Genomic DNA, 25,066 nt, shown 5'->3' with positions numbered 1-25,066 from the left:
GTAAGGTGCCAGAAGTAACTATCGGCACAAAGTAATTATCAGCACAGAATTAGAAAAACTACTTCTCTATTGAAGAAGAAATTAAAAATAACATTCTAATACAAAGGAGACAAAGTACACATTTATTTCAACCTATCTAGGAAAGCCAGGAAACAAAGTTATCCACTAAGATTGACAGGAGTATATGGAATGAAAACCAAAAAGATTTAAAAATATTTTCACTGCCAGAAAGCAACAGAATAAATAGGATTTTAAAAGCAGGTAAGTTAAGCATTTTAAAATTCTCAAAGTAAAAAGCAAAGAAAGTACCTCTTTGATCTCCATATGGTCTTTCATTGGTATCATTCCCAAGAAGCATTTAAAGTGACATTCAAAAGTAGACAACTTACTCAAATGTTACCACTTTATCCATTCAGTTGTGAAGCAAAGGAAATTTTTCATATAGAAGTAAAATTATATGTGATTTACAGACGAACAAAAATACTTTAGATATAAATTCCAGGCAGAAATAAGATTTCTAAGTAAAACCAACACAAGTAATCTTTCATTCCCTAATTCCCCAAGGAAATGATAGGTTTGTCTTTTCTGCCATTTACCTCATTTTTATGAAATTCTACAGAGGAACCTAGGGAAAGTGAAATTTTTGAAAATTTTTTTATTTGACATAATTTTCATTCTGGGACATTTCACCACTACTAACATTGAACTGTGATACAATATGCAGATACAAATGGAGTATATTCAAATATATAAGGCTACTTAAACTTAGTTAACAAGACCCAGATGTCTGTGCTTTTTTGAATTGTGCCTATCTTTTATTACTTTCTTTTCCCTTTATACCAGGATGTTGTAACACACTAACTTCCGAGCATGCCTGAGGAACACATTCATTTATCTATAATTCCCTACTAAATTTCTGTGAACTTGAAAACAAGATTAAAAGTTTGCTAAAATGTTGGAGCATGTGCTTAAAGATCTTTGTTTAGGCTGTTTATAGATGTTTTATTTGTTGCTGTGGTTGTCTAGGGACCTCTTTCTTCATGACTCTCAACTAACTTATATAGAATACAGAAAAGCTTAATAGCCTCAACAATGAGTTTCTTCATAACAAGAAGACAACAATTTTGTCTTCTTCATAAGGCTGCTGAATACCATGTGTACAGGGATCACTATTATCATACATTTATAGAGCACATGAAATAAACTGACATCTACTTAAGAAAATTTCAATAAACCTTATTGAAATCAATATATCAAGCTGAAATCAACTAAATGACAAATTCTCCCAATAATATCAATAAAATAGTTGTCCTGACATTTCCCTTAATTATTTTTATTATTTTTTAACATTTTCAAAGGAAAGTTAAGTCCTAGGAACAGAAAAACCCTAAAAAAAAAACCCTCGAGTGCTATAAGGAATGGTCAGCAGATGGCATGCCTCTCTTCAAAACAGGCCCAAGGTTAACAGGTACTAGTATTGCTGAAAGTTTTTTTTTTTTTTTTTTTTTTAAACTCAACATCTTATTCTCAGTTACTAAAGTTCTCAGGGTATATTTCAAAAGGGTAAGGTGCTAACCTTAACTCTTTGGTCTATTTCCAAGTCTTGTAATTATATGCTGTCTATTAAAATTAAAATTCCCTTTGCAGTTCTAATTTAATAAGGTGGTGCTCCATTTCTGTCAAGGAGCCTAGAGCAATGCTACCAGCTGCAATGCTTATCCCCACAGAGTGTAACATTTCAGATGTGATTAAGTGATCCCTCAGAATTTTTCAGAGAAGAAGGCGATCATGCATTTTTAAAAATATTTTTCCACATATAAAACAAAATCCGTATTTTTAAAAAAGTAGCCCAAGTTCTGATATCTAAAAAATGTCACAATAAATTTTAGTTATGTTCCTTGGTGTTTTATTTGTTGCCTTTCTATTTTTTTTTTTAAATTTTATTTTGAACTGGGTTTGAACCCAGAGATGTTCTTCACCACTGAGTTTTAATCCCTAGTCTTTTTTAAGAGGCTGACATCTACTTACTTACTTACTAACTTATTTATATGCAGTGCTGAGGATCAAACCCAAGGCCTCACACATGTCAGGCAAGTGCTCTACCACTGAGTCTCAGCCTCTGGAGTCACTGGGATTACTGTCTTCTGCCACTATCCCTGCATGATTTATCACTTTTATAATATAACCATGACCCCCCCCCCAAAAAAAATGTTTCAAGTATATCACCTTTAGTATTACACAGCAGAGAAATCAACTCAAACAAAACAAAACAAAACAAAAGCTCACAGGCGCAAATTGAGAATCAGCTCTTCATACTTTGCTTCTCAAAAAACTGAGAAAAGTCGAGCCATCATTTCCCTATTTCTCCAATCTGCTAATATCATCGCTGCACAGGGCAACAGTAAAACATCAGGTAGATGAACAAGGGGCAAAATGAAACTAAATAGAATGGTATGGCTATTCAATTTTAACCTTCAGAGGCATCACATTAAAAGGCATTCAGGCATCTATAATATTTGGAAGGGAGTTAGTATAGAAAAACAGAATGAAGAAGCATAGAAATAAAATTACTCCTTGACACTATTCTGACTACTGAAATAAGGTCCTAAAATATATATTAAAACTTATGTATGCAAATATAAGTGGAATGGAAAGTAGAAGCACTATGCTTCAAAACTTATTTCTGTGATTCTTAAAAAACAAAAACACCCAAGTTGTTTCTAGCATTTCAATGTGTCTTAAATAATGCTACAAAATCAGTTCCATTGTTATGACACACCCTAATACAAGTTCCGTAAGTCAATGTTACTAATGTTTCTATTAACTATAAGTGTTTATCCTATCTGTATATTCTATTTCTTAGGAAAATAACAAAAACAAAACAACAACAAAAAAAACACACACATACACACTGAATTCGGTGACACATGTCTGTAATCCCAGTGGCTCAGGAGGCTGAGGCAGGAGGATGGCAAATTCAAAGCTAGCCTCAGCAAAAGTGAGCAACTAAATGAGACCCTGTCTCCAAATAAAATACAAAATAGGGCTGGTATCTGGTTCACTGGTTGAGTGTCCCTGAGTTTAATCCCCAGTAACTACCCTCCCCTGCAAACAAACAAACAAACAAAGAAAACCAGTCATCATTAATAATGCTAACCAATCACTTCAGGAAAAAAATTACAAATAAATATACTAAGAAAATACCATATAACCATTTAAAGTCCAGAGTCCTTCTAGGCAAAGTAACATTTCCATAGCTGGGGGGAGGTTCAAACCCTTGAACCAAAACAAAAAAAACCCAAACCCAGAAGCTAAAGAAACTACCCTTTTTCTGAGGGCTGACAAACATGATATTTCATTAACTTCATCATATGATATTCAACCTGACCATAAAAAAACAAGCAAAACTATGGGGTTTCCATTTTTGATTAGTGTTCTCACAATGGTGAAGGCATAGTCAAGTTAAGCAATTTTCTTCTAAGAATCAAAAATATAACTAAGAAAAAAATGCAACATCCTTATGTTTTCCAAAAGATAGATTATCAAAGACCTTTTCTTTCATAGTAACCTAGAGATACAAGAGAGGTTCACAATCCAATCCAAAAATCTTAGGGTTGACTATGTTGAGGAATTTAGATATACCCTGCCCCCCACCCCCAATACACACCAGGTTTAGAAATACTACTTAACAACACCCAAGGCATTCAGGCCAACAACTAATAACTGAGCAGATTCATGTTTCTGTATTAAAATGCACGAATACTTGGAAAAAGGGCCTCATTTTAGATCAGATTCAGATCAGCTATCAAGAAGGTTAACATTGGGTCAAGTTTTTGTAGCCAATTTCTGTTTTCATAATTTTGTGGATTTTGAATAAAAAGCTGTAGAATCAAACTGAAAAAACAGAAGTCAAGCAAAACTTCTTAACTAAATTTACTCTTAGCTTAAAAAACAGTACACTAAAATTTTCTGCTATCCCTTAAAGCTTATAAGCTTCATGATAGCAATAGAAATTATATTTTAGTTGTTTTCTAAAATAAGTTGAACATACTATATTATACTTAATTCATACTTAACAATCAAATGTTCACTATTTTATGACATGAAGTAAAGTTCATTCATATTTGAAATGATAAATTTTTTCCTTTATGCTACCATCTAGTTAAAAAAAGATGATTATTTTACTAGTTAATAAAAATCTTACAATTGCACTGTCAGGGTTGTAACAGCTTAAAAGGATGCATGAAAGTTTGGACTCTGAGGAGGTGAAAATTCACCAGTTTTACAAACAAATTCTCCATTTTGTTCTGATGTCCTATTGTTTAGGAGGGGAAAAAAAAGGAATTGTGTATGTAAAAGGAGTCAGAATGCTGAGGATAAGAAAAGTTACACATTCTCTTGAAAATAGCATAGTACAGTGAAGAACATAGCCTCTGGAGTTAAGAATAGGAACTCAAATTCCAGCTTTATCATTCAGTCACTTTGTAACCTTAGAAGTTAGTTAATTCTTTGTGCTTCAGTTCCTCAGTTACTATTGGGGGACACAGCAGTACTTACAAACGTAGTGGTTGATGATAATTTTTAAATGCTAACAAATATAAATAAATAAACGTAAACCTAATGAAAGGAAGAGCAACAGGAAGAATCAATAAAAAGGGAAATAGATGACATTAACAACTACTTGCAACCTTAATGCAATATTACTAGTCAATAATTCCTGTGATTTTAATCACTTTTTAAACCCCAAACTGGCTTTATGTAGAATTTTTTAATATAACAAACAGGTACTTTGCATTTCATTCATTGAAATACTATGAATTGAAATAATTAGCATCTTTACTCTTAATAACTAATAATCATTATCTGAATTTCTAATTTCTATAGATTGTTATAATGTCTAAAACAAAGTACCTATGAAAAATTCTAACGATTAATGCTCACTAAGAATATTTATAAGTCAAAATATCTAAGTTCCTGATCATACCCAAGAGCCCATCAAGCCTCACACTAGAAATAAACCACTTTATTCAACATAATCTGACCAAGTACTTCCTGAGGACTTACCTATCTTCATCTTTGTCATAGAGTTGGTAATAATCTCCACAGCCATTCCAAAAGCTGTTATCCCGAACTTCTTGCCTTCCGGCTGTGGCTCCACTTTCAGGTGTTACATGGTGATGTTCTGTTTCCCTTTGTGTAACTCTTGAGTAGGGTGGATCCAAGAACATACAGTCATGTTCTCCATCATATTCTTCACATTTTATTAAGGGGTCATCTGAGCCACTCTCCTCAACTTCCAAAGCCTCCCTCCATCTCTGAACACTTCTTTGTTTAGCCTCATGCCTATTAAAACCCACTTCTTGGTCCACCTGACTTGCACTTATCACTTTTCTAACTTTTGGCCTCACTACCTGTTCAGGAGAACTTCCACGGTTTTTGTCCCTATCACTGCCATTTTGTTCACTACAAATACGCTCAGGAATACAGGTGGCATCTTCAGTTGAATTTTCTGTTTGTCTTTCCTGGTCAGTATTATCTTGTTTCTTTCTAACAACTTCATCTTCAGAAGAGGACCTCTTTAATTCCTGGCCGTTCTGATGGACAAACTCAGTATCACCAGTGGAATTTTTCACTAAAGGTGCTGAATCTAACACTTCAAACTCATCTCTTATTTCACAGTTAAGAGAGGGAACTGGTGAAAGACCATTGTATGCCTCTGCCTCTCCATTTTCCAACTCAATTACTGTATTGCCTAATGCATCCTGATATTTATCACCTTCCACAACTTGTACAGAAAGTTGAAGATGGTCATTATCCTCTCCGTGTTTGCCTTCTGGATCGTAAGAGTCAGTATGAACCAACGCAATTCCATTTTGGACACTTGAGGCATTACAAGCTCCTGGAGTGTACTCTCCCTCAGAGTGATTAGGAACATTCTCACTGCTTCCTAAGATCTCCCTGCCTTCCTCACTCTGGTGCACAGCAGCAGCGGGTGGACTGCTCTCAATGGTTTGATCCAATGCTGTACCACAAGTGGGAATTTCTGTTTCACTTTTTTCAAATATGGGTTCATTGGGTAAAGAATGAGCTTGATCCAATGCACTGGAACCTTCATAGAGAACAAAAGAAGACATTTTGAAAAGATTAATTTAGATAAATTTTATGGAATAACTATCATTTATGTGGAAATTATACCAATTATTACCTATTTGAAAATGAGTGATGTGGCAATTGATTTTATTGCTTCCTAACTTAATTGGCAAGGCAGAATGGTTACCCTATGAGTTCATTTATGCCCTTGTGTAGATTCTCAATATATTCTCCCTCATATTTCTTTTGCAGATGGTTTTTTGCCTAAGTAATACCTAAAACCTTCTGCAAGCCACATAAAGGAGAAGCTTATGAGAGAATAAACAATGGGAAGTATAAGTGGAGTAATGGAGTAATTAATGTGCCCTTGCTGTAATCTCAAAATTTACCTACTTTTATTACAATACAGGTGGAAAAAAAGAAAAAAGAAAAACTTTCTTAAGTACTTATGACAGACATCAACAGCAATAGAATCTAAGAGAAGTGAGACACCATTGTGTTTTGATGTTAATTCAAAAGACTGTGTCTGTTTCTAGACACATGATTTCTATCTCCAAAATGAATTGTTGTAAGACATTTATAATGAGTTCATTTTAGATGTATTATAGCTATGACTGAAAAAAAACAACAAAAATTCAGTATGTTGACTCTCTTTGCCATAGATTGTCAAAAGTCTAAAACATGAATCAAATAAAATCTATACCATAAATTACTTTAAGCATGACTATCTTTCATCATTAATTTAATAATAAAGACACTGAGATTTGTTGGAACAAAAATTTATAAATTATAAAATAAATGAAGTTTAATCTTATCACAAGCTTCTTTATTAGAATGACCTTAACTACTAATCTAAATTCTTAGATATAAATGACAGTAAAAATATTCTAGAATTATTGCTTGAGATAAAATGATGGTGAATTCAGTTAAAAATGTATAATTACCCTCACTAAGTGGGTCAGGTATTTTATCTTTATTTTTGCTTAATGATTATTTGTCTGTTTTGCCTATTAGATTGTATCCTCCTTAAGGACCAATATGATTTTTGGTTTTGTTTTATTATGATAAATATACATAACATAAAATTTACCACCTCAACCATTTTTAAGTTCACTGATATTAAGCACATTCATGTTGTTGTATAGCTGCCACTATCATCCATTTCTAGAACTTTCTTCAACTTTCCAAACTAATACCCTATCTGTTAAACAGTTATTTCCCTTTTGACCTGGCAATCAGCATTCTACTTTCTGACCACTTAAGTGGAATCATGTAGCATTTGTCTTTTTGTGTCTGGCTTATTTCATTTAGCACAGTATCATCAAAGTTCATCCATATTGTAGCATATGTCAGAATTTTCTTCCTTTTTAAGGCTGAATAATGTTCCATTGTATGTATGAGGCATATTTTATTTATCCATTTATCTGTTGATGAACACTTGGCTGTTGTAAATAATAATGCTAAGAGAATGGCCGTACAAAATTTCACTTTGAGACCCTACTGTCAGTTCTTTTCGGTATATCCTTAGAAATGGAACTTATTAAATCATACAAAGTGTGTGTGTGTGTGTGTGTGTGTGTGTGTGTGTAGGGGGTGTCTGTGTGTCTGTGTGCGCATGCTAGGAATTGAACCCCAGGGCACTCTACTACTGAGCTACATTCCCAGCCCTTTCTTTTCATTTTGAGACAGAATCTCACTAAGTTGCTGAGGATGGCCTCAAACTTAGGATCCTGCCCAGCCTCCAAAGTCACTGGGATTATAGGCATCTACCACCACACTCAGCCTATTTTTAATAAATCTCCATACTATTTTCCATTTTGCATTCCTATTAGCAGGGTACATGGTTCCAAAATGTACACTGAACTAGCCTCCCCTCTACCCCTGAACTTTTTTTTCACCTCTCAAAAACCAGTGTTAGATATGCCTCTTATATATTGCTGTGTTTCTTTCTTAATATTTACACTTTCTCATTATGCTCTTGTATTTTCTTATGAGATTTTTGTTTGATTAAAAGTTTTTTGACAGGAGCTGGGCGCGGTGGTGCACGCCTGTATCCCAGCAGCTAGGGAAGCTGAGGCACAAAGACCATGAGTTCAAAGCCAGCCTCAGCAACTTAGCAAGACACTAAGCAACTCAGTGAGACCCTGTCTCTAAATAAAACACAAAAAAGGGCTGAGTATGTGGTTCAGTGATTGAGTGCCCCTGAGTTCGATCCCTGGTACTAAAAAACCAAAGTTTCTTGACAGGAAAAAAATGTATAGGTACAATATATCAATATCTGAAAAATACATTTCAAATCCCTGTGTAATTAAGAAATTTTATTAGAATAACTAAGCATTACTTGACTTTTGTATTTTATAAAGTGATTAAAAAATAAACTAGTTGAGTTAAATTATTTAGAGGGTAAAATCTAAAAGAAGAGGTATTTAAATGTAGTATGCAGGGAAAAATATACTCAGTTTACCTTAAAAAGAGTTTTATTGTTGCTGCTGAAAAGAATAGTTTTTTGCAAAAAGGATGTAATAATGTAATCACTTCCATAACAATATTGTTCTATTTTAATGTTTCTTCATATTCTATTTCCTTCTGTGTTTAAATGTATATATTATTAAATTTAGCCAGGCATAGTGGTGCATGCCTGTAATCCCAGCAGCTAGGGAGGCTGAGACAGGAGGATCACAAGTTTAAAGCACCCTCAGCAATGGCGAGGTGCTGAGCACCTCAGTGAGACCCTGGCTCTAAATAAAATATAAAATAGGGCTGGGGATGTGGCTCAGTGTTCAAGTGCCCCTGAGCTCAATCCCTGGTACCCTCCCCCCACCCCAAATAGTAAATTTAATAAAAATTTCAATATAGAATTTCTTGATGGGAAATTGTACTATATTTACATTCATACACATAAATAAAACCCACTCAAAATCTGAAATATTATAAGACCAATTCCTATGTATTTATTAATAACCCTAGAACAACATGTTACATACCTGAGGAATTTTCCTTTGGAACATCATCTAGTTCCAACACTTCATAGTCATCACCAGCCCGACCTAAGCTTCTTTCATGTCTGGTCATACATGGTTTAAAACTGACATAGGCATGTCTTCTTCCATATCTCCTGCCTGTAATTGTCTGATAGCCTCCTGCTGGTTTGGGCCAACCAGCCTTGTTGGAGTCTTGATCCATTGCTGAAGAAAACATCAACAACAAAAGAAGGACATCAATGATAACTAGTTAGAGAGGAACTAACATTTATATTATCATTTACTAAATCATATGCTACTGAATATCAAGTGCACCTTATTAGTATCTTAAAACCTTTTTTTCACACACTAAATAAGACAACATGAAATACTTCATAACACAACTTAGTTGCCTCTTCCTTTCAAAATTTGGTTCTTCTAAGGTATCAAAGGTATTTTGGATTTTTTTCCCCCAGTACTGGGGATTGAATTCAGGTACGCTTTAAGCACTGAACTACCCCAGACCTATTTAGTTTTTACTTTGAGACATGGTCTTGCTAAGTTGCTTAGGGGCTCATTCATTTGCTGCAGCTGGCCTTGAACTTGTGATTCTTCTGCCTTAGCCTCTCTAGTTGCTGGGATTACAGGCATGTGACACCATGCCTGGCTGGTATTTTACATTTTTATAATGAAATCTACCAGAAAATATTTTTACATACCAAATTATTATACCACCAAAGCTCTCTCTGGATTGGAGAGTGATCTTCCAAATAACCTAAATAAAGTACCTTTCATATAAGTGCTCAATATGAATATAATGAATTTCTAGAACACAATATGATGGTTTCAATTCCTTTCAGGAATAAATACATTCCTATCAAAGGTGATAGGTAACTTCTTAAAATGGTATGTGTTCCATGCAAATCACAATAAAATATGTCCCAAAGCCTAGGGTCAATAAAATTCTCCATAAGAAAACAGTCACAGACCAAGTTAAACAGATGCAACCTTATCTATCAAATCTATGTGTGAATGGTATACATTATGGTAAAAAAAAAAAAAGCCACCAACATTTAAATGTGGATGTTAATTTTTGATGACTGAATGATACATAATAGTAAACAGTAGCATCTTTTACTAAATAGCATATTATATTTATACACATATATATAAAGTCTAAGTTTGTTTAGTCAATCATATAATATACATATAGTAGGCAGGAGCAGAATGTGTACCGAATAGTCAAAAATGGAACAGTTTCGTACTTTTGTTTTCCTATATTAAAATAATAACTTCTGAGCATCAAAGAAAAACATGTGTATATAGCACAATATCAAGTGTTTCGCTATCTTATTTAATCCTTAAACAACCTTTAGGTGGATTCTGTATTCTATTTTGAAAATAGAAAAACTAAAGTTAAAATAAAGTGTTTAGGCCATTTGTCCAAAAGTCTAAGAACCAATATCATTAACAACCAAACGAATAGTCTACAGTGGAAGGCACAACAGAAGCCAAGAGGTATGGAAAAGAATATCAGAATTCCCACTTATTTTATATCAAAAGTTAGAAATTAAGCTTTACAAATATACAATACATGAATCAAAACTAGCCTTTATAGTTTAGTTAAAACTAGCCTTTAAACCATATATCAGATGATGACATGTCACATATTATACAAAAGGTATACAGAGAGAAGTATACAGAAGAGAAAAACAAGAAGTCTTTAATGTAGAAGAACTACATCCTCCTTACCTGATGGCTCTTTTTCAGTGTACTGTGACATATATGGCAGTTACTGTGTGCCCAATTAGTAGAATTATGGATGTGATTTAGTTTTATTCACACAGTGGATAAGCTGCAAAAGATTCCTACAAAGAAACAATGGATTGAACAAATATTAGTTATGAAAGCACAAAATAAAAATGGGAAGATTGATACTTCTCCTCCTAGTTAATTTTCTGTTAGCTTCATAATTCAGAAAAAACATAACCTGATCTGACAAATCAAACACCCTCAAAACTATCAAAACAAGCTATATGAAATTCAGATTTATATCTGCTCTTGAAAAATCTTGCCCTTGGTATATATCATCCTTATTATTGCCACTGACAATACACATATAATTTATAAGTATAAGCAAATACATTGGAAAAAATGCTGGCTGAGATACATGACTAACCAAACTATTTGTGAGTCTACTATAATGCTATCACTGCTTCTTCATCAAGTACTATTCTCCCTTTACCCCTAAAATTGTTAAAATTCTTAAATGTAAGAATGCAAACTCAATTTTTAAAATGTTTAATGGCTAATAATAATATGTGTAAATAATGATGTATTTATTCTTCACAACACTCAATTGATGAAGTAAACCCAAATAAGTCTAGTCTAAGTCACAAGAAACTACAATGTACCATTTAACACAAAAAAACTTTCTTCTGTTTTGAAATGAAACCATCTATTTACTCCTTGAGAAGTTGCAACTTGTGGCTTTTATTTTAAACTTAATAAAGGCTCAATTTTTTTTATTTAAAGAAACCTTAGTTATTTAAACACTTGAGCCACTGCATTTGCCTACCATTAGTCCAAAAGATGACAGCTCAGCAAATGAGTTTAATTGTGTGTGTTATCTATCTGACCACTAACAGTTACATATTAGCATACATAAGGTACACACCCACATTCACTCATATGAATCACAAGTTCATCAACAGTTTGTGATCCTCTAATGTATCTGGACCAAGTCAGATCATAAGCAATAGATAGAGAATAAAATACAATCTTAAATAAAAAACAATCTTAGCATACTGACAAAAACTAGGTGCTAATTAACATTGTTTTAATAAGAAAAATAATCCTTAAATAACTTGAATATTCACAGATCACAGTGGAGTACATGGCAATCTTAAAAGACTGACTATGGATATCAGTATATATGACAAATATTTTACCCAAAATCTTTTCCTTAGAATAAGGGCTTATTCTACCATGTTTCAAACACTATTTTCAGAGCTGCAGATACAAGGACTACATATTGGATTAATAGTTCTTCTTTTCTAAGATTACCATATGAGGCATGGACACTAAACAAAATAATTAAATAATACATATTATGGGCAAAAAAAAAAAAAAAGGCAGAGAATAACCAGTTGTTGAGGGTGAACAACTTCACTGAAAAGGGATCCCTGATACAAACATCTGGAGTAAAGAAGGGAAATGTGTAAATCTAGGGAAAGAGGATTCTAGACTTAATACAGAGAACTTGTGAAGTGAAAGCTTCCAGAAATAATCAAGTAATAATCAGTATCAGAGAGAATGAGCAAGAAATTAATAAAGTTAGAAAATAATAGAGACAAGGAGAGAGGAATGAAGGAGAACATATTACACAGGCTTTTATAGGATAATGCAAGAAATGCAGATTTTATTTCAAGATGGAAAACCACTGACAACTCTGAGTAGAGAAGAGACATTATCTGACTTTTGGCTTAGTAGGACCCCTCCACCTACTTTGCTGAATATGTTTAATAGCCTAAAGAAGAACAAGGCCAAATGCAGGGAGCCTGACTACAAAGCTCACAACATAATACTGGCAAGAGATCATAGTGGTTCAGATCAGGGTAAAAAACAGAGGTGGTGAAAAATAGGTTTTGGATATTTTATGAAAACAGAGCTAACAATATTTACTCATAAAGGATATGAAGGAAGGAAAGGAGTCAAAGATGACTATTAGATTTACCATCTGAGCAACTGGAAAAAAGAGAGGGGAAAATTGTTAAAGCAGTAGGTTTGGAGAAAATATCTTGCCTTTAATTTTGGGTATTAAGTTTTAGCTATTAGGTATTCAAGTGGAAACATTATACAGGAGTCAGAGTTGACTAAAGAAATCTGAGCTGTTAGTATAATCTGGTAGTTGTTAGTGCATAGATAATACTTAAAAAGGCATGAGCTCAGACGAGGTAATTAAGCATACATAGAGAAATAAAGAAGTGTAAGGACTGAGTCTTGCAACAATTCAACTTTAAGAAGTCAGGGGGAAAAGTACCAGAAAAAACAACAGAGAGGCCAGCAAGAGAAAAGAAAAAATCAGGAGTATATGTCAAGAGAAGAAAGCGTTTCAGGAAGAATAACCAATGCACTGGGCCAAAAGGTAAAGTACAGTGAGTACCTATATTTGACCATCAGCACAGAAGATACCACAGATCTTGCTAAGGGCACCTTTGACAGAATATTATGTTCAAAAGCCTGAATGGAAAGCTGTTAAGAGAATAAGAGGAAGGAATTGGAAAGAGTATAGGAATCATGGAAAATACTGTTTCTTAACCCTCCAACATCCTGATCTATTTGTTATCAAGGCCTATTACCAACTACTTTTGTGGTAATTTTGATTGCACTACTGAGTTTAGTCTCCTGCTTTGATTTCCATATTTTTCTTTTATTTTTCTTTCCTAGAAAATCATCTAAAAATTTTTGGGGGAAGTATAGGGAGGAGCTAAACTCTTGAGTCCTTACATGTCTGAAAATATTTTTTCTCTTTCTCTCATAATTAAGTGTAGTTCAAGATCAAATCATTTTTTCTAGACTATGAAACACACTGTTTTCTAGTATTCCTTGTTACTATTAAGAAAGCCTTTGGCAAATTTACTTCTTCTTTTTCTAGAGGTAAACTAAATTTTTTTCTGTGGAATATTTAAAATCTTGTTTTAATAATTAGTATCTGCAATTTCATAAGGATTTATTTAGGAGCAGGCCATTTAAAAATTTCTCCTATATAGTAAAGGCTGCGCCTTTTCAGTTTCAACACGTCTTATCAGTGTCACACAGACAAGGTTTTGCCTTTCTTTCTTCCTATTATCTCTGTATTTGGCCCACATGGATTAATTCTTTGTCTCTAAAATTTTCATAATTTTACTCTTTGGACTGGGATATTTCATATACTTTTCTAGTCTTCCATTAGTAATAGTGATATTTTTTGTTTCTTTTAATGTTCTTCTTCTTGATTATTTTCAATAATGGTTCTTGTTTCGTGAATAATACATAGACTAGACTATCTATATAGATATCAGTTATCTCTATTTTATCTGAGGCCACTGTAATCATGTGTTATAATAGTGTTCTAGCTTCTATCTCTGAAGTATTAAAGAAAAAAAACAGAAAAGGGAGAAAAGGGAAATGAACAAAATAAAGATCATAGTTATGGATCAGGATTAAAATGATTAGTTTATCTGTTCCAAGTCTGTATATAAAGTAAAATAGGAACATTTACTCTTAGTTTTCTGTAGATATTTCTACAGAATTAGTCTCTACTGAATTAGTCTCTTGTTCTAGGTATTATTCACCTAATAAATAACATATGACTCTTCTCTACATATGACATTTATTCATTTCAAATGGTTTGGGTTTTTAATGTACTTCTTACTTTAAAAAAAAATATATAAATGTGTTGCTAAGAATTAAAGGAGTGAATTAAGGAAACAATTCTAGATCTTCCAGTTACTAACCTAGAAGTCATCATTTTTAGCATTTTAATTAGGATATGTTATGCCAACAGCTCCATAAACAGGCCATATAGACAACATTTGAAGGAACATAAAGAGAAGTACAGGAATAGAATACTCCCCACTCTTAACTCCATATAATAAACCAGTAAACTTTCAGAAAAGGGCCTTATTTTATTTGAATGTACTAGTCTATTACATTGTCTAACGTAGTATACGTTAAAACAGTAGCTGAATGAATGAACCAGACAATTTTGTGTTTTTTTCTCTGATGAAAATGTGATAATATAATGAAATATGATATGTGTTTGAGCATACTGGATTCAAACTCCAACAATGATACCTGAGTAAGTTCATAGCTGCTCTTAGTATTAGGGGATTCTCTCACGATTTCTTTCTTTCGGTGACAATCTGGTAAATAAGACTGTGATATACAGGAATAGGCATAAAGGGCATGATAGCTTCCTCCTTGCTGTCTCTCAGCTTAATCTCTGGGAGAAGCCAGGGGCCATATCATGAGAACACTCAAATAGTCTCATGCAAAGATCCACATGTTGAAATATCAAAGAGTTTTTGCCAATAGCCACAAAGCACTGTGGTCTTCTGCCAGTTTGGAAGCAGATCCTTTAGTTTTAGTCAAGCCTTCAGATACCTGCAGTTTCAGCTTACATTTTGAGTACATCTTCATGAGACCTTGTGCCAAAACCACCCAGCGAGGCTGCTCCTGATTTTCTGCCCCATAGAAACTGTGTGATAAATGTCTGAACTACTATGTTTACTGAAGGATATTGTTATCCTACAATGGATAACAAACACAAATAAAATAAAAACATGTGCTTAAATATTGGATTTTCTTACTTTCTTTTTTTTTTTAATATTGTTTAGTTGTCAGTGGACCTTTATTTATTTATATGCTGTACTGAGAATCAAACCCAGTGCCTCCCAAATACTGGGCAAGCGCTCCACCCCTGAGCCATAGCTCCAGCCCCCTGGATTTTCTTATTTTCCCAGCCCAACTTTTCCATCTATTACTAGAAAAAAGTTTTCTAATATCATCTCATGAGAGTGTATTTTCTCACTTTAGAAGATCTACTTATTATCAACGTGAAAAGTGTTGGAAGTTGGCAATATCAAAATGATTTATACTTGTCTTCTGTTGGCAATGTTGGAACTGCTGCTCAAGAACCTGCACTCATTAAATACATACTGGATCAGAAGCACTTACTTCAACAACTGATCTAAATAAAGTTTTAGGCAGAGAGGGGTTGGGGGAGTAAATGAGAATCAGTCGAACTTCCAGAAGTTTTAACTGGTAGCTTGTGAGCCATCTATGGGGAGCTAAGAAATAACTCAAAATTTATTTATTTATTTTGGTACCAGGGATTGAACCCAGAGTGCTTAACCACTGAGCCATATCCCCAGCCCCTTTTTATATTTTATTTAGAGACAGGATCTCACTGAGTTGCTAAATTCCTCGCTAATCTGCTGAGACTGGTTTTAAACTCCTCCTGCCTCAGCCTCCCAAATTGCTGGGATTACAGGCATGCGCAATGGTGCCCAGAGAAATAAGTCACTTTTAAAGTGTCTTTTCTAGAAAAAGAAAGGGTGTTTGAGAAATATGACTCTTACTTAAAGGGAAAGTCCTGACTACTCTTTTGAATCCCATTAGAATATTTATTTTACATACTCCTGTATTTAACTTTATACATACACCTCTAAAATGTTCTTAAAGTTTTTCCTAAAATAAACTTCTATAATTTATTTAGCCTGCAGTTCCTTTTAGTAAAGTAATTCCTTAGACACACAAAATTTTGATAATTTACACTTTTTAGCACACTGGAGGTAAAAATTCAGAAATATGAACTTTATGACAAAATGAGTTGATGACAAATGATGACAAATATTGTTAGGAAGCTGTTTCGTATATGCTGGAATTAAGTACCATGTAGTTTACTAACATTAGTTCATCTTTATTTTTAGCTGCTAAGGCAAATATTTCAAGAAATTAGTAGATATGTGTTTTGAATAACAAAGTTTTTTACACTTGCATACTCTTTTCAACCTATCTATAGAGTTTTCACATCTTCTACTCACAAGCACATATGATAACTGATACACATACACAAATGAAAAATTGTTCAGCTGATCCTAGGACTATAACTGGTTAAGGGAGCCGAGATAAAGGGTGACTGCCATGACAAATTGCCATGAAAGAATAAAATCAGCCCATTAAAAACCAAAATGAACTGGGCACGGTGGCATACTCCTGTAATCCCAGTGATTTGGGAGGTTGAGGTAGTAGGATCACAAGTTCAATGCCAGATAGGCAACTTAGCAGGATTCTGTCTCAAAATAAAAATGGCTAGAAATATAGTTTAGTGATTAAATCTCCAGTACTACGGAGAAAAATAAAATAAAATTCTCCTCAACTTCACCTGTCATTTAGTTAGGAAGATTGCTCATTAAAATGGGGTACATAAGTTTTGTTTTGTTTTTGTGGTGCTAGAGATCAAATCCAGTGTCCAACATGCCAGGCAAAAACTCATTCTACCCTCCTTTCAAATGCACAAGTCAGAAAGCACATCAGAATAAAGCAGCAGCAGAGAATAATTTCTATGTTAATGGTACAGGAAAAGAACAGAAATAAGGGGATATATAGGAAAATAAGAAACTCAAACATTATTGTGCATACCGAAGTGTAATAAATTTCACTTTATGACAAATTTGGAAATTTTTATAATAATAACTTGTATTTTCCTTTTCTCTGCAGTAATCTGAAGAATTATCTATGTCTAAAAAGAACAAAACTTAAATGCACAGCCTAACAAACTTCCTTATAGGTATATAAATATGAACAATTACAAGCTAGATCAAGATGTAGAGCATTACCATTAGTTTGGAAGTTTCTCTTTTACCCCTTCCCAGTCCTTACTTTCTCCCAACTAAGAGAAAACCAATTTCCTGAGTTTCAATAGCCCAGATTAGTTTCTCTTGTCTTAAATTTCATGAGTGGAATAATATTGTATGAACTCTTTTGTGCCTATCTACTTTCACTCAATACATTTTGGGGATTCATTCAGGTTGTTACAAACACCCTTGAACATGTGTTTCATTGTTTTAAGGCACATATGACCTGGAATTAGACAGTGTAAAAATAATGTTTTGCTTTAACAGATACTGCCAGTTTTCTAAAGTGGCTAAAGCAATTTATATTCCCACCATCAATATCCAAGGATCAATTTTTTCATAGCTAGGTAAATTTGATATTGGTACTCTGTAAATTCAGAATTTAAATTTTGTTTTTATTTTTGTACTTTATTTTGTATTTATTTTGCAGTATTGCCCCAAAGTGAAATTTCCCTTTTGGATGTCTCCTTTTGTTAAGACCTGCTCATCTTGTTGCATATTTTAAAATATTGGGTTGTCCACCTTTTTCTTTTAGATTTCTTTGTTATTTATCATTTTTCAGTCCAAGTCCTAGACCAGTTTTATTTGTTGTGAATACATTCTTGGAGTCTGTGGCTTGCCTTTCTCCCTTCTTAATGATGTCTTGAAGAATAGAAATTCATAACTTTATCTTGTCTACCTTATATATTTTATTTTATTTGCTCATCCCAAGGTTGTGAAGATTTTCTCCTAGGTTTTCTTCTAGAAGCCTAATATTTTCACCTTTTAAATTTAGATCTGTGATCCAACTCAAATTAACCTTTGAACATAGATTTGTCAATGGTCAAGGTTCCCCTGACCCCATGGGTATTGAGTTGACCTAGTCACAACTTATTAAAAATAATTGCTTTCTCTATTAACCTCAGTAGAGCTTTTGTTATAAAGACAGAAATTATATGTGAAGTTCTATTTCTAGATGCTCATTTTCTTCCACTGATCTTTCGACTGTTTATTCTAATACAAAACTGTCCTACTATAACTTCATAGCAATTCTTGATACCTAAGATAGCTTTTCACATAAATTTCAAAATTCACTTGACCAAATTATAGAATTTTAATTGCTGAATGCATTGTATCTATAGATCAAGTGGGGGTTTGACATTTGTAACAATACTAAGGCTCTGATTATAAAGAAATGGAATATTTTTTAAGCATTTTAAAATACCATGTTTTTATATTTTTTAGTACATAAGTCTCATCAAGTTTTACTAGATAAAGTCTTAGTTTTCCTATATATTTTAATGCTATTATACAGGTACTTTAAAATGTTTACTTCACACTCTTTGATTACTAGTACACAAATTCCAATCTAATACCCCTGCTACAATCACTTTTTTGTTTGCTGGCAAATGCATTGGGTTTTACTTTTTCCTTTCTAGTTTTTGTATCTATTTTGTTTGCCTAAGGAAACTGGTTAGAATTCCAATGCAATGTTGAATACAGGAGATACTGTATATGAATCAACAGTTTCTCATTCAGCATGATATTATAGTTTTTTTGTTGTTATTGATACACTTTACCAAATTAAGGATGTTTCCTTCTATTGCTAGTTTGAAGATGGTGTTTAACAAGCACATGTTGAATTTTGTCAAATGATTTTATTTATAGAGATGACCCTATGGATTTCCTTCATTATTCTGTTAAAGTGATGGTTTACTTTGATTTAAAAATATTAAACCAATTTTGTATTCCTGTCTACCTTATAGACAGGATCTATACCAACAAATCCATGTCCGTCATAATATATTATCCTTTTTATGTATACCTACATTATTTTTTTGGAAAATATTGGCCTATAATTGTCTTCTTATCAAGCTGAGGTCAGATTTTGTATCAAGATTATGCTAAAATCATAAAAAAAAATTCAAGAAATGTTTCCTCTTTTTTTCCCTCTAATTCTCCGGAAGAGTCTGTGTAAATCTGGTATATATCTTACTTAAATAAATAAAATTTATTTAAATAAATTTGCCAGTGAAGCATCTGGGTCTGGGTTTTCTTTTTGGAAAAGGTTTCATGGGTTCAATTTTTTGTTTGTTTTGTGGTGCTGGGGATCAAACCCAGAGCCTTTGTGCATGGGAGGCAAGCATTCTACCAACTGAGCTACATCCCCAGTTGTTGTTTGTTTTTGACAGAATGTTTACTGACTTTAATGCTCAGGACTGGAGCATTAATAACTCAGATTTTCTATTGTTTCACAGGTCATTTTGGATAAATTATGGTTTTTAGGAATGACGACCCTGAAGTGGTCAAAAAGTATTTGTATAATTTTTTGTTTTACTAACAATTTAATATTAACAGGATCTGTAATAATATTTTTTTCATAACTGGTCTTGATAATTTATATTTTATCCCCCTTTTTTCTTTCTTCATCAGTTCATTACACGTTTTCATTTTACAAAAATCTTCTCAACAGACTAAAAATTTTGCTTCACTGATTTTTATTTTTATACTACTTATTTCTATTTTTTCTGGGAATTGAACTCAGGGCACTGGACCACTTAGCCACATCCCCGGACCTATTTTGTATTTTATTTAGAGACAGGGTCTCACTAGTTGCTTACTACCTCACTTTTTGCTGAGGCTGGCTTTCAACTTGTGATCCTCCTTACTCAGCCTCCTGAGCTGCTGGGATTACAGGTGTGCACCACCATGCTGGCTTTACTTTATTGGGGTTTGATTTGTTGCCCTTTTGAGTTAAGGGCTTAGACTATTCACTTCCAACCTTTCATCTTCGTTAATTAATGCAAAGAGTTGTAAATTCACCTCTAAGTATTGCTTTAGCTATATTCCATAAATTTTGATAGGTAATATTTTTATTATCAAATTAAGATGTTTTCTAATTTCCATGGTAACTGATTTATTAATTCATGAACCAGTGGAGAAGCGTCTTAATTTACAAATATTTGGAACCATTCTAGTTATTTTTTTACTGAATTGTAATTTAACTCTAGAGTGATCATAAACCAGGAACTATATAATTTCAATCCTTTGAAAATGAGTTCTTTACTGCTCAGAATATTTTGGCAAACATCCCATGTGCACTTAAAAATAATGTAGCCTTCAATTGTTAGATATGATGTTGTATAAATATTAATAAGGTCAAGTTGATTAATTCTGTCAACTTTTTTATTCCCTTACCAATATCTTTATCTAAATGTTTTCAGTTACTTTAGGTATATACTTAAAATGTTCCACTATAAATATAAAGCTATCTATCCTTGAAGCTGTATTAACTTCTGCCTTTTATATTTGGAAGCTGTGATATTAGGTGAACACACATTTAGGATCATCATCTCTGGATGAATGTACCCATTTATTATGTACAAATTATTATTTTCCTCCTAATCTACCACAATACTTCTTTCCTCAAACTTATTTTGATGTTATTATATCCATATCAGCTTTTAGTATTTGCCAAGAATACTTATTTCATCTTTTTATTTCCATCTTATTTGTGCTTTTACACTTAAAATCCATTACTTATAACAATGTTTAATCCATTTACATACTTAACAATGTAGTTTAACCGAAGTGTACCACTTTGTTTTAATTCTCAATCATTTTATCTGTTCTTTTAATTCCTTCTTTATTACCTTCTTTGGTATTCATTAAATCTTCCCTAGAAATTACAAAATGCATTCTTACTACATGCTGAGTGCTATTTCCTAGAAGTTTTGGATAACTTATCTTCCTTTTCATTTGGCAGGCAATTATATTGCAACCAAATCACCTTAATATTACAGTAGTTCAGTTTTGGTTTATATTAGGGCAAGTCCATTTCTGCTTGTTCTTACATGAAAGTATGAGCTATTTTCCTACTGTCTATTCCAAACTACTTCTTAAACCTCACAACAGTTGAACTCCATTTACTCCCCAATGTCTTGTGTTGTCAGTTTTATGTAGTTCAATGGGAATAAGCACCAAAAATTACCATGTATTTTTCAAACACAAATAATTTTTAATATTCCTTCCTGAAGATATCCACTTCTTGTTCCATTTCCATGTCTCGACCTTCCAATGTATCTTCAGCCCAAATAATATCCTTTAATATTTGAGATATTATAGGTCTGCTGATTACAACTTCCCTCTCTGCTTCTGCTTGTCTAAAACTACTACTTTTAGTTTTAAAGGATATTTCCCAAAGGAATAGAAATCTAGATTTATATTTTCTTTTCTTCTTTTTTCATTCTGAAATTTAAAAAAAATAATTCCACTGTCTTCTAGCTTGCATAATTTCAGTTGAGACCTCTATGCCATCTCTGCTAAATTAATGTATTCAAAAATCTAATAGTTGAGGTTTCTTATCAGTGCAATAAAATTAAAAGAAAAAAGGAACACAATTTTAAGGATTGGAAAGGAAAAAAGAAATCTAATTCATAGATAACAATAATTGTATACAATAAAATTGGAAGAGACTGATTACATACGAACTTCCACAATGATAAATGTTTTAGCTGATTGACAGATACAAATATAAAAATGCATTAACATATTCTAACACATAGCTACACAACTAAATTTATTACAAATTTCATTTTAAAAGTATATACTTTACAATAGTAATTAAAAAAATCAAATCCCCAAGTAAACCCAATAAAAGATACAGAAAACTACTGAGAGAAATTTAAAAAGACATACTAAATGGAGAGAAATATGATGCTCATTGCCTTAAAAACTCAATTTTATGAATGCCAATTCTCCCAAAGTAATCAACATGTTTAATGTAATTTTAATAAGATCCCAGCATGCTTTTATTTATTTATTTATTTTTGGTAGAAATTGACAAGATGATTCTAAAAGTTAAATGAGAGCCAAGATCACGTTCAAAAAGAATAAGGTAGAATAAGAATCATTATGTCACTTGATGAATGGACCAATAATGTCGTTATTAGTATCAAGCTTTTATAGCCACTTTAAAGTTAGGTTGTCAAAAGTAAGTTTTAAGAGTTCAGGGAGATGCAATTAATAATTATGCAAAAATCAAAGGCATGAAGTAGAATTATCCTGAGCATACCAGGACATCTGGTCATACTCCTAATAAATAGAGTACAACATCTCATGAGGTTTCAATTTCTCAATTTCCATTTTCAACAGTAAAGTAGCCAAAAGCAAAAGCAAAACAAACAACAACAAATACCTCCCAAATCAAAGCACATGAAAATGTCTTAGCTTTGGGTTTGGGGCAGATGGTAGGGAAGAAGAGTACTGCTTGCCTAACAATTCAAAGCCACACACTGTACCGCACCTAGATCTGTGGCTGCAAACCATACTACCTGCATAAGTTGCTTATAAACCACAAGCAAAGAATATTGTGTACACTGTCTCAACCCAGGGTGAATTTTATATAAATATTTAAAGGATGTGAGCTTACAATTAAAAGTACATGAGAATTATGAAAAGTATGTGAAACAGATGAGAATTCTGTTTGAACTGAAAGCTGGCAAGAGTTGACAAAACAAGATACAACAGGAAAATGTCTACAACAACTTTAGATATTAAGATTATCAGGTATTAAAATTAATATGTAAAAAACAAAAAAGACATTAAAAGGAAGACTAAAAAAAAGAAGAAACTATTAGCTGGGCAGGTTGGTGCACACCTGTAATACCAGCGGCTTGAGAGGCTGAGACACAAGGATTGTTGAGTTCAAATCCAGCCTCAGCAACTTAGTGAGGCAATAAGCAACTCAGTGAGACCCAACTCTAAATAAAATACACAATAGGGCTGGGGATGTGGCTCAGTGGTTGAGTGGCCCCGAGGGAAATTCCTAGTACCAAAAAAAGAAAGAAAGAAAGAAAAGAAAAAGAAACTTTTAAAGATGACTAGGAAAATTAGAAACAGAACCATTAGAACTTCTAACAATAAAATATGCAATTAAAACTAAAACACAATACATGAGTAAAAGAAGAGATCAGACCTAAGTGAAAAAATAATCAGCATAATAGAAGAGGGATATTAAGAAAATGCCAAGGATGTAATACAGAGAATGAATAAAATAGAAATATAAAAGAGCCATGGAGGATAAAATAAAAAATGTGGAAAATAATTCTAAGCAGCATTCCAACACAGAGAAGAGAGAACAGATGAATATCAATAGTCAAAAGATTAATAGTCAAAGAAGAAAGATGAATATCAATAGTCAGCAATAAAAGTGAATTCTTAGATTCACAAAGCTCAAAGAATCTCAAGAAGATAAATAAAAGATTCTCTTAGTCATGTGCAATGAAAACCACAGGAGAAAAAGAGTGCATTCACCAACAAAGAAGACCTTAAAAGAAGCTATGGAAAAGACAAAGCTTTCTAAAGAGTGGGTAGGAAGATGAGGAGGAAGTCCAAATAATTAATATAGGAATGATTATATGAACAGAATTCCAGAGGAAGAAGTTGAAAGACAAAAACATAAACAATACGTGAAAATTTGAATGAAATGCACAATGTCCAAGAAAACTAAATTGCCAAAGTTGATTGAAAAATAAATATAAACGAATTATGATTCTTCATCATTAAAGAAATTCAAAGCCATGGGGTAGTTCAGTGGTAGAGTGCTTGCCTGGAATGCATGAGGAACTGGATTCAATTCTCAGCACCACATATAAATAAATAAATAAAGGCCCACTGGCAACTGGAAAAATATTTTTAAAAAAAAGAAAGAAAGAAAGAAAGAAAGAAATTCAAAGCCAGGCATAGTGGCACACACCTGTAATGTTACAGACTTAGGAGACTGGATCAGGTGGATCACAAGTTTGAGGCAAGATTCAGCAAATTAAGACAGATTCTGCAGATCCTGTCTCAAAATAAAAATAAAAATAAAAATAAAAAAAGGTAAAATCTTCCAAAAGTTGAAAACTAGGCCCAGGTCTTACTAGAAATTTCTATAAACCAGTTAAGGAAGAAGTAAGCCCAATGCTATACAAACTTCTCTGGGGAATATAAAAACTCATATCAGTAACTAACATAACTCACTTCATGAGCACAATAAAATCTTTGTAAAATGACGTTACAAAATTGAAAAATCACAGGATGACTCCACCAATAAAAATCCAAAAAAGTATGAACAAGATACCTGCAAATCAAATATCGTGATGTTTTTAAAAGGTACAAATTGAGTCTACTTCAAAATGAACTCATTACATGTGAAGAATTACACTGCCATATCTCTGTAGAAATAGAAAAAGCACTCAACAAAATTTAACTTTAATGAAGAGGAAGAACTAAAAATTAGAATGTCCCAAGCCTTATAAAATATGTCAATCAAAAAGCTACAAAATTATGGGGCTGGAGTTGTGGCTCAGTGGTAGTGCATTGCCTGGCATGAGTAAGACACTGGGTTCAATCCTCGGCACCACAAAAAAAAAAAGTAAAAATAAAACAAAGGTATTGTGTACATTTACAACTAAAAAAATATTTTTAAAAAGCTACATAGTTATATCAAATGGTAAAATGTAAATATTATTCTATATTTTCTAAATGCCCAATCATCACTTCTACTTAGTAGTATCCACTGTTCTGGTTGGAGGAGTAGTAGAAGGAAAGGGGAGGGGCACACACAAAAATTATTAGGAGAGAATATTTAAA

The 25,066-nt window shown here is 32.9% G+C and overlaps 1 protein-coding gene across 1 annotated transcript in view; it reads right to left on the bottom strand.

The window, feature by feature from the left end:
• Pja2 (praja ring finger ubiquitin ligase 2) overlaps window positions 1–25,066 on the bottom strand; it is a 71,473-nt gene that overhangs the window by 37,165 nt on the left and 9,242 nt on the right. Inside the window, exons 2-4 of the mRNA XM_076856935.2 lie at window positions 10,803–10,918; window positions 9,075–9,275; window positions 5,065–6,109 (exon numbers count right to left, since the gene is read on the bottom strand). Coding sequence (XP_076713050.1) covers window positions 5,065–6,109; window positions 9,075–9,275; window positions 10,803–10,833 — 1,277 coding nt within the window. The 5' untranslated portion in view covers window positions 10,834–10,918. The remainder of the gene's footprint in view (window positions 1–5,064; window positions 6,110–9,074; window positions 9,276–10,802; window positions 10,919–25,066) is intronic.

This window comes from Callospermophilus lateralis, chromosome 5 (assembly GCF_048772815.1).
Source record: "Callospermophilus lateralis isolate mCalLat2 chromosome 5, mCalLat2.hap1, whole genome shotgun sequence".
NCBI classification, from domain to species: Eukaryota; Metazoa; Chordata; class Mammalia; order Rodentia; family Sciuridae; genus Callospermophilus; species Callospermophilus lateralis.
This window is presented reverse-complemented; position numbering and strand designations above follow the sequence as displayed.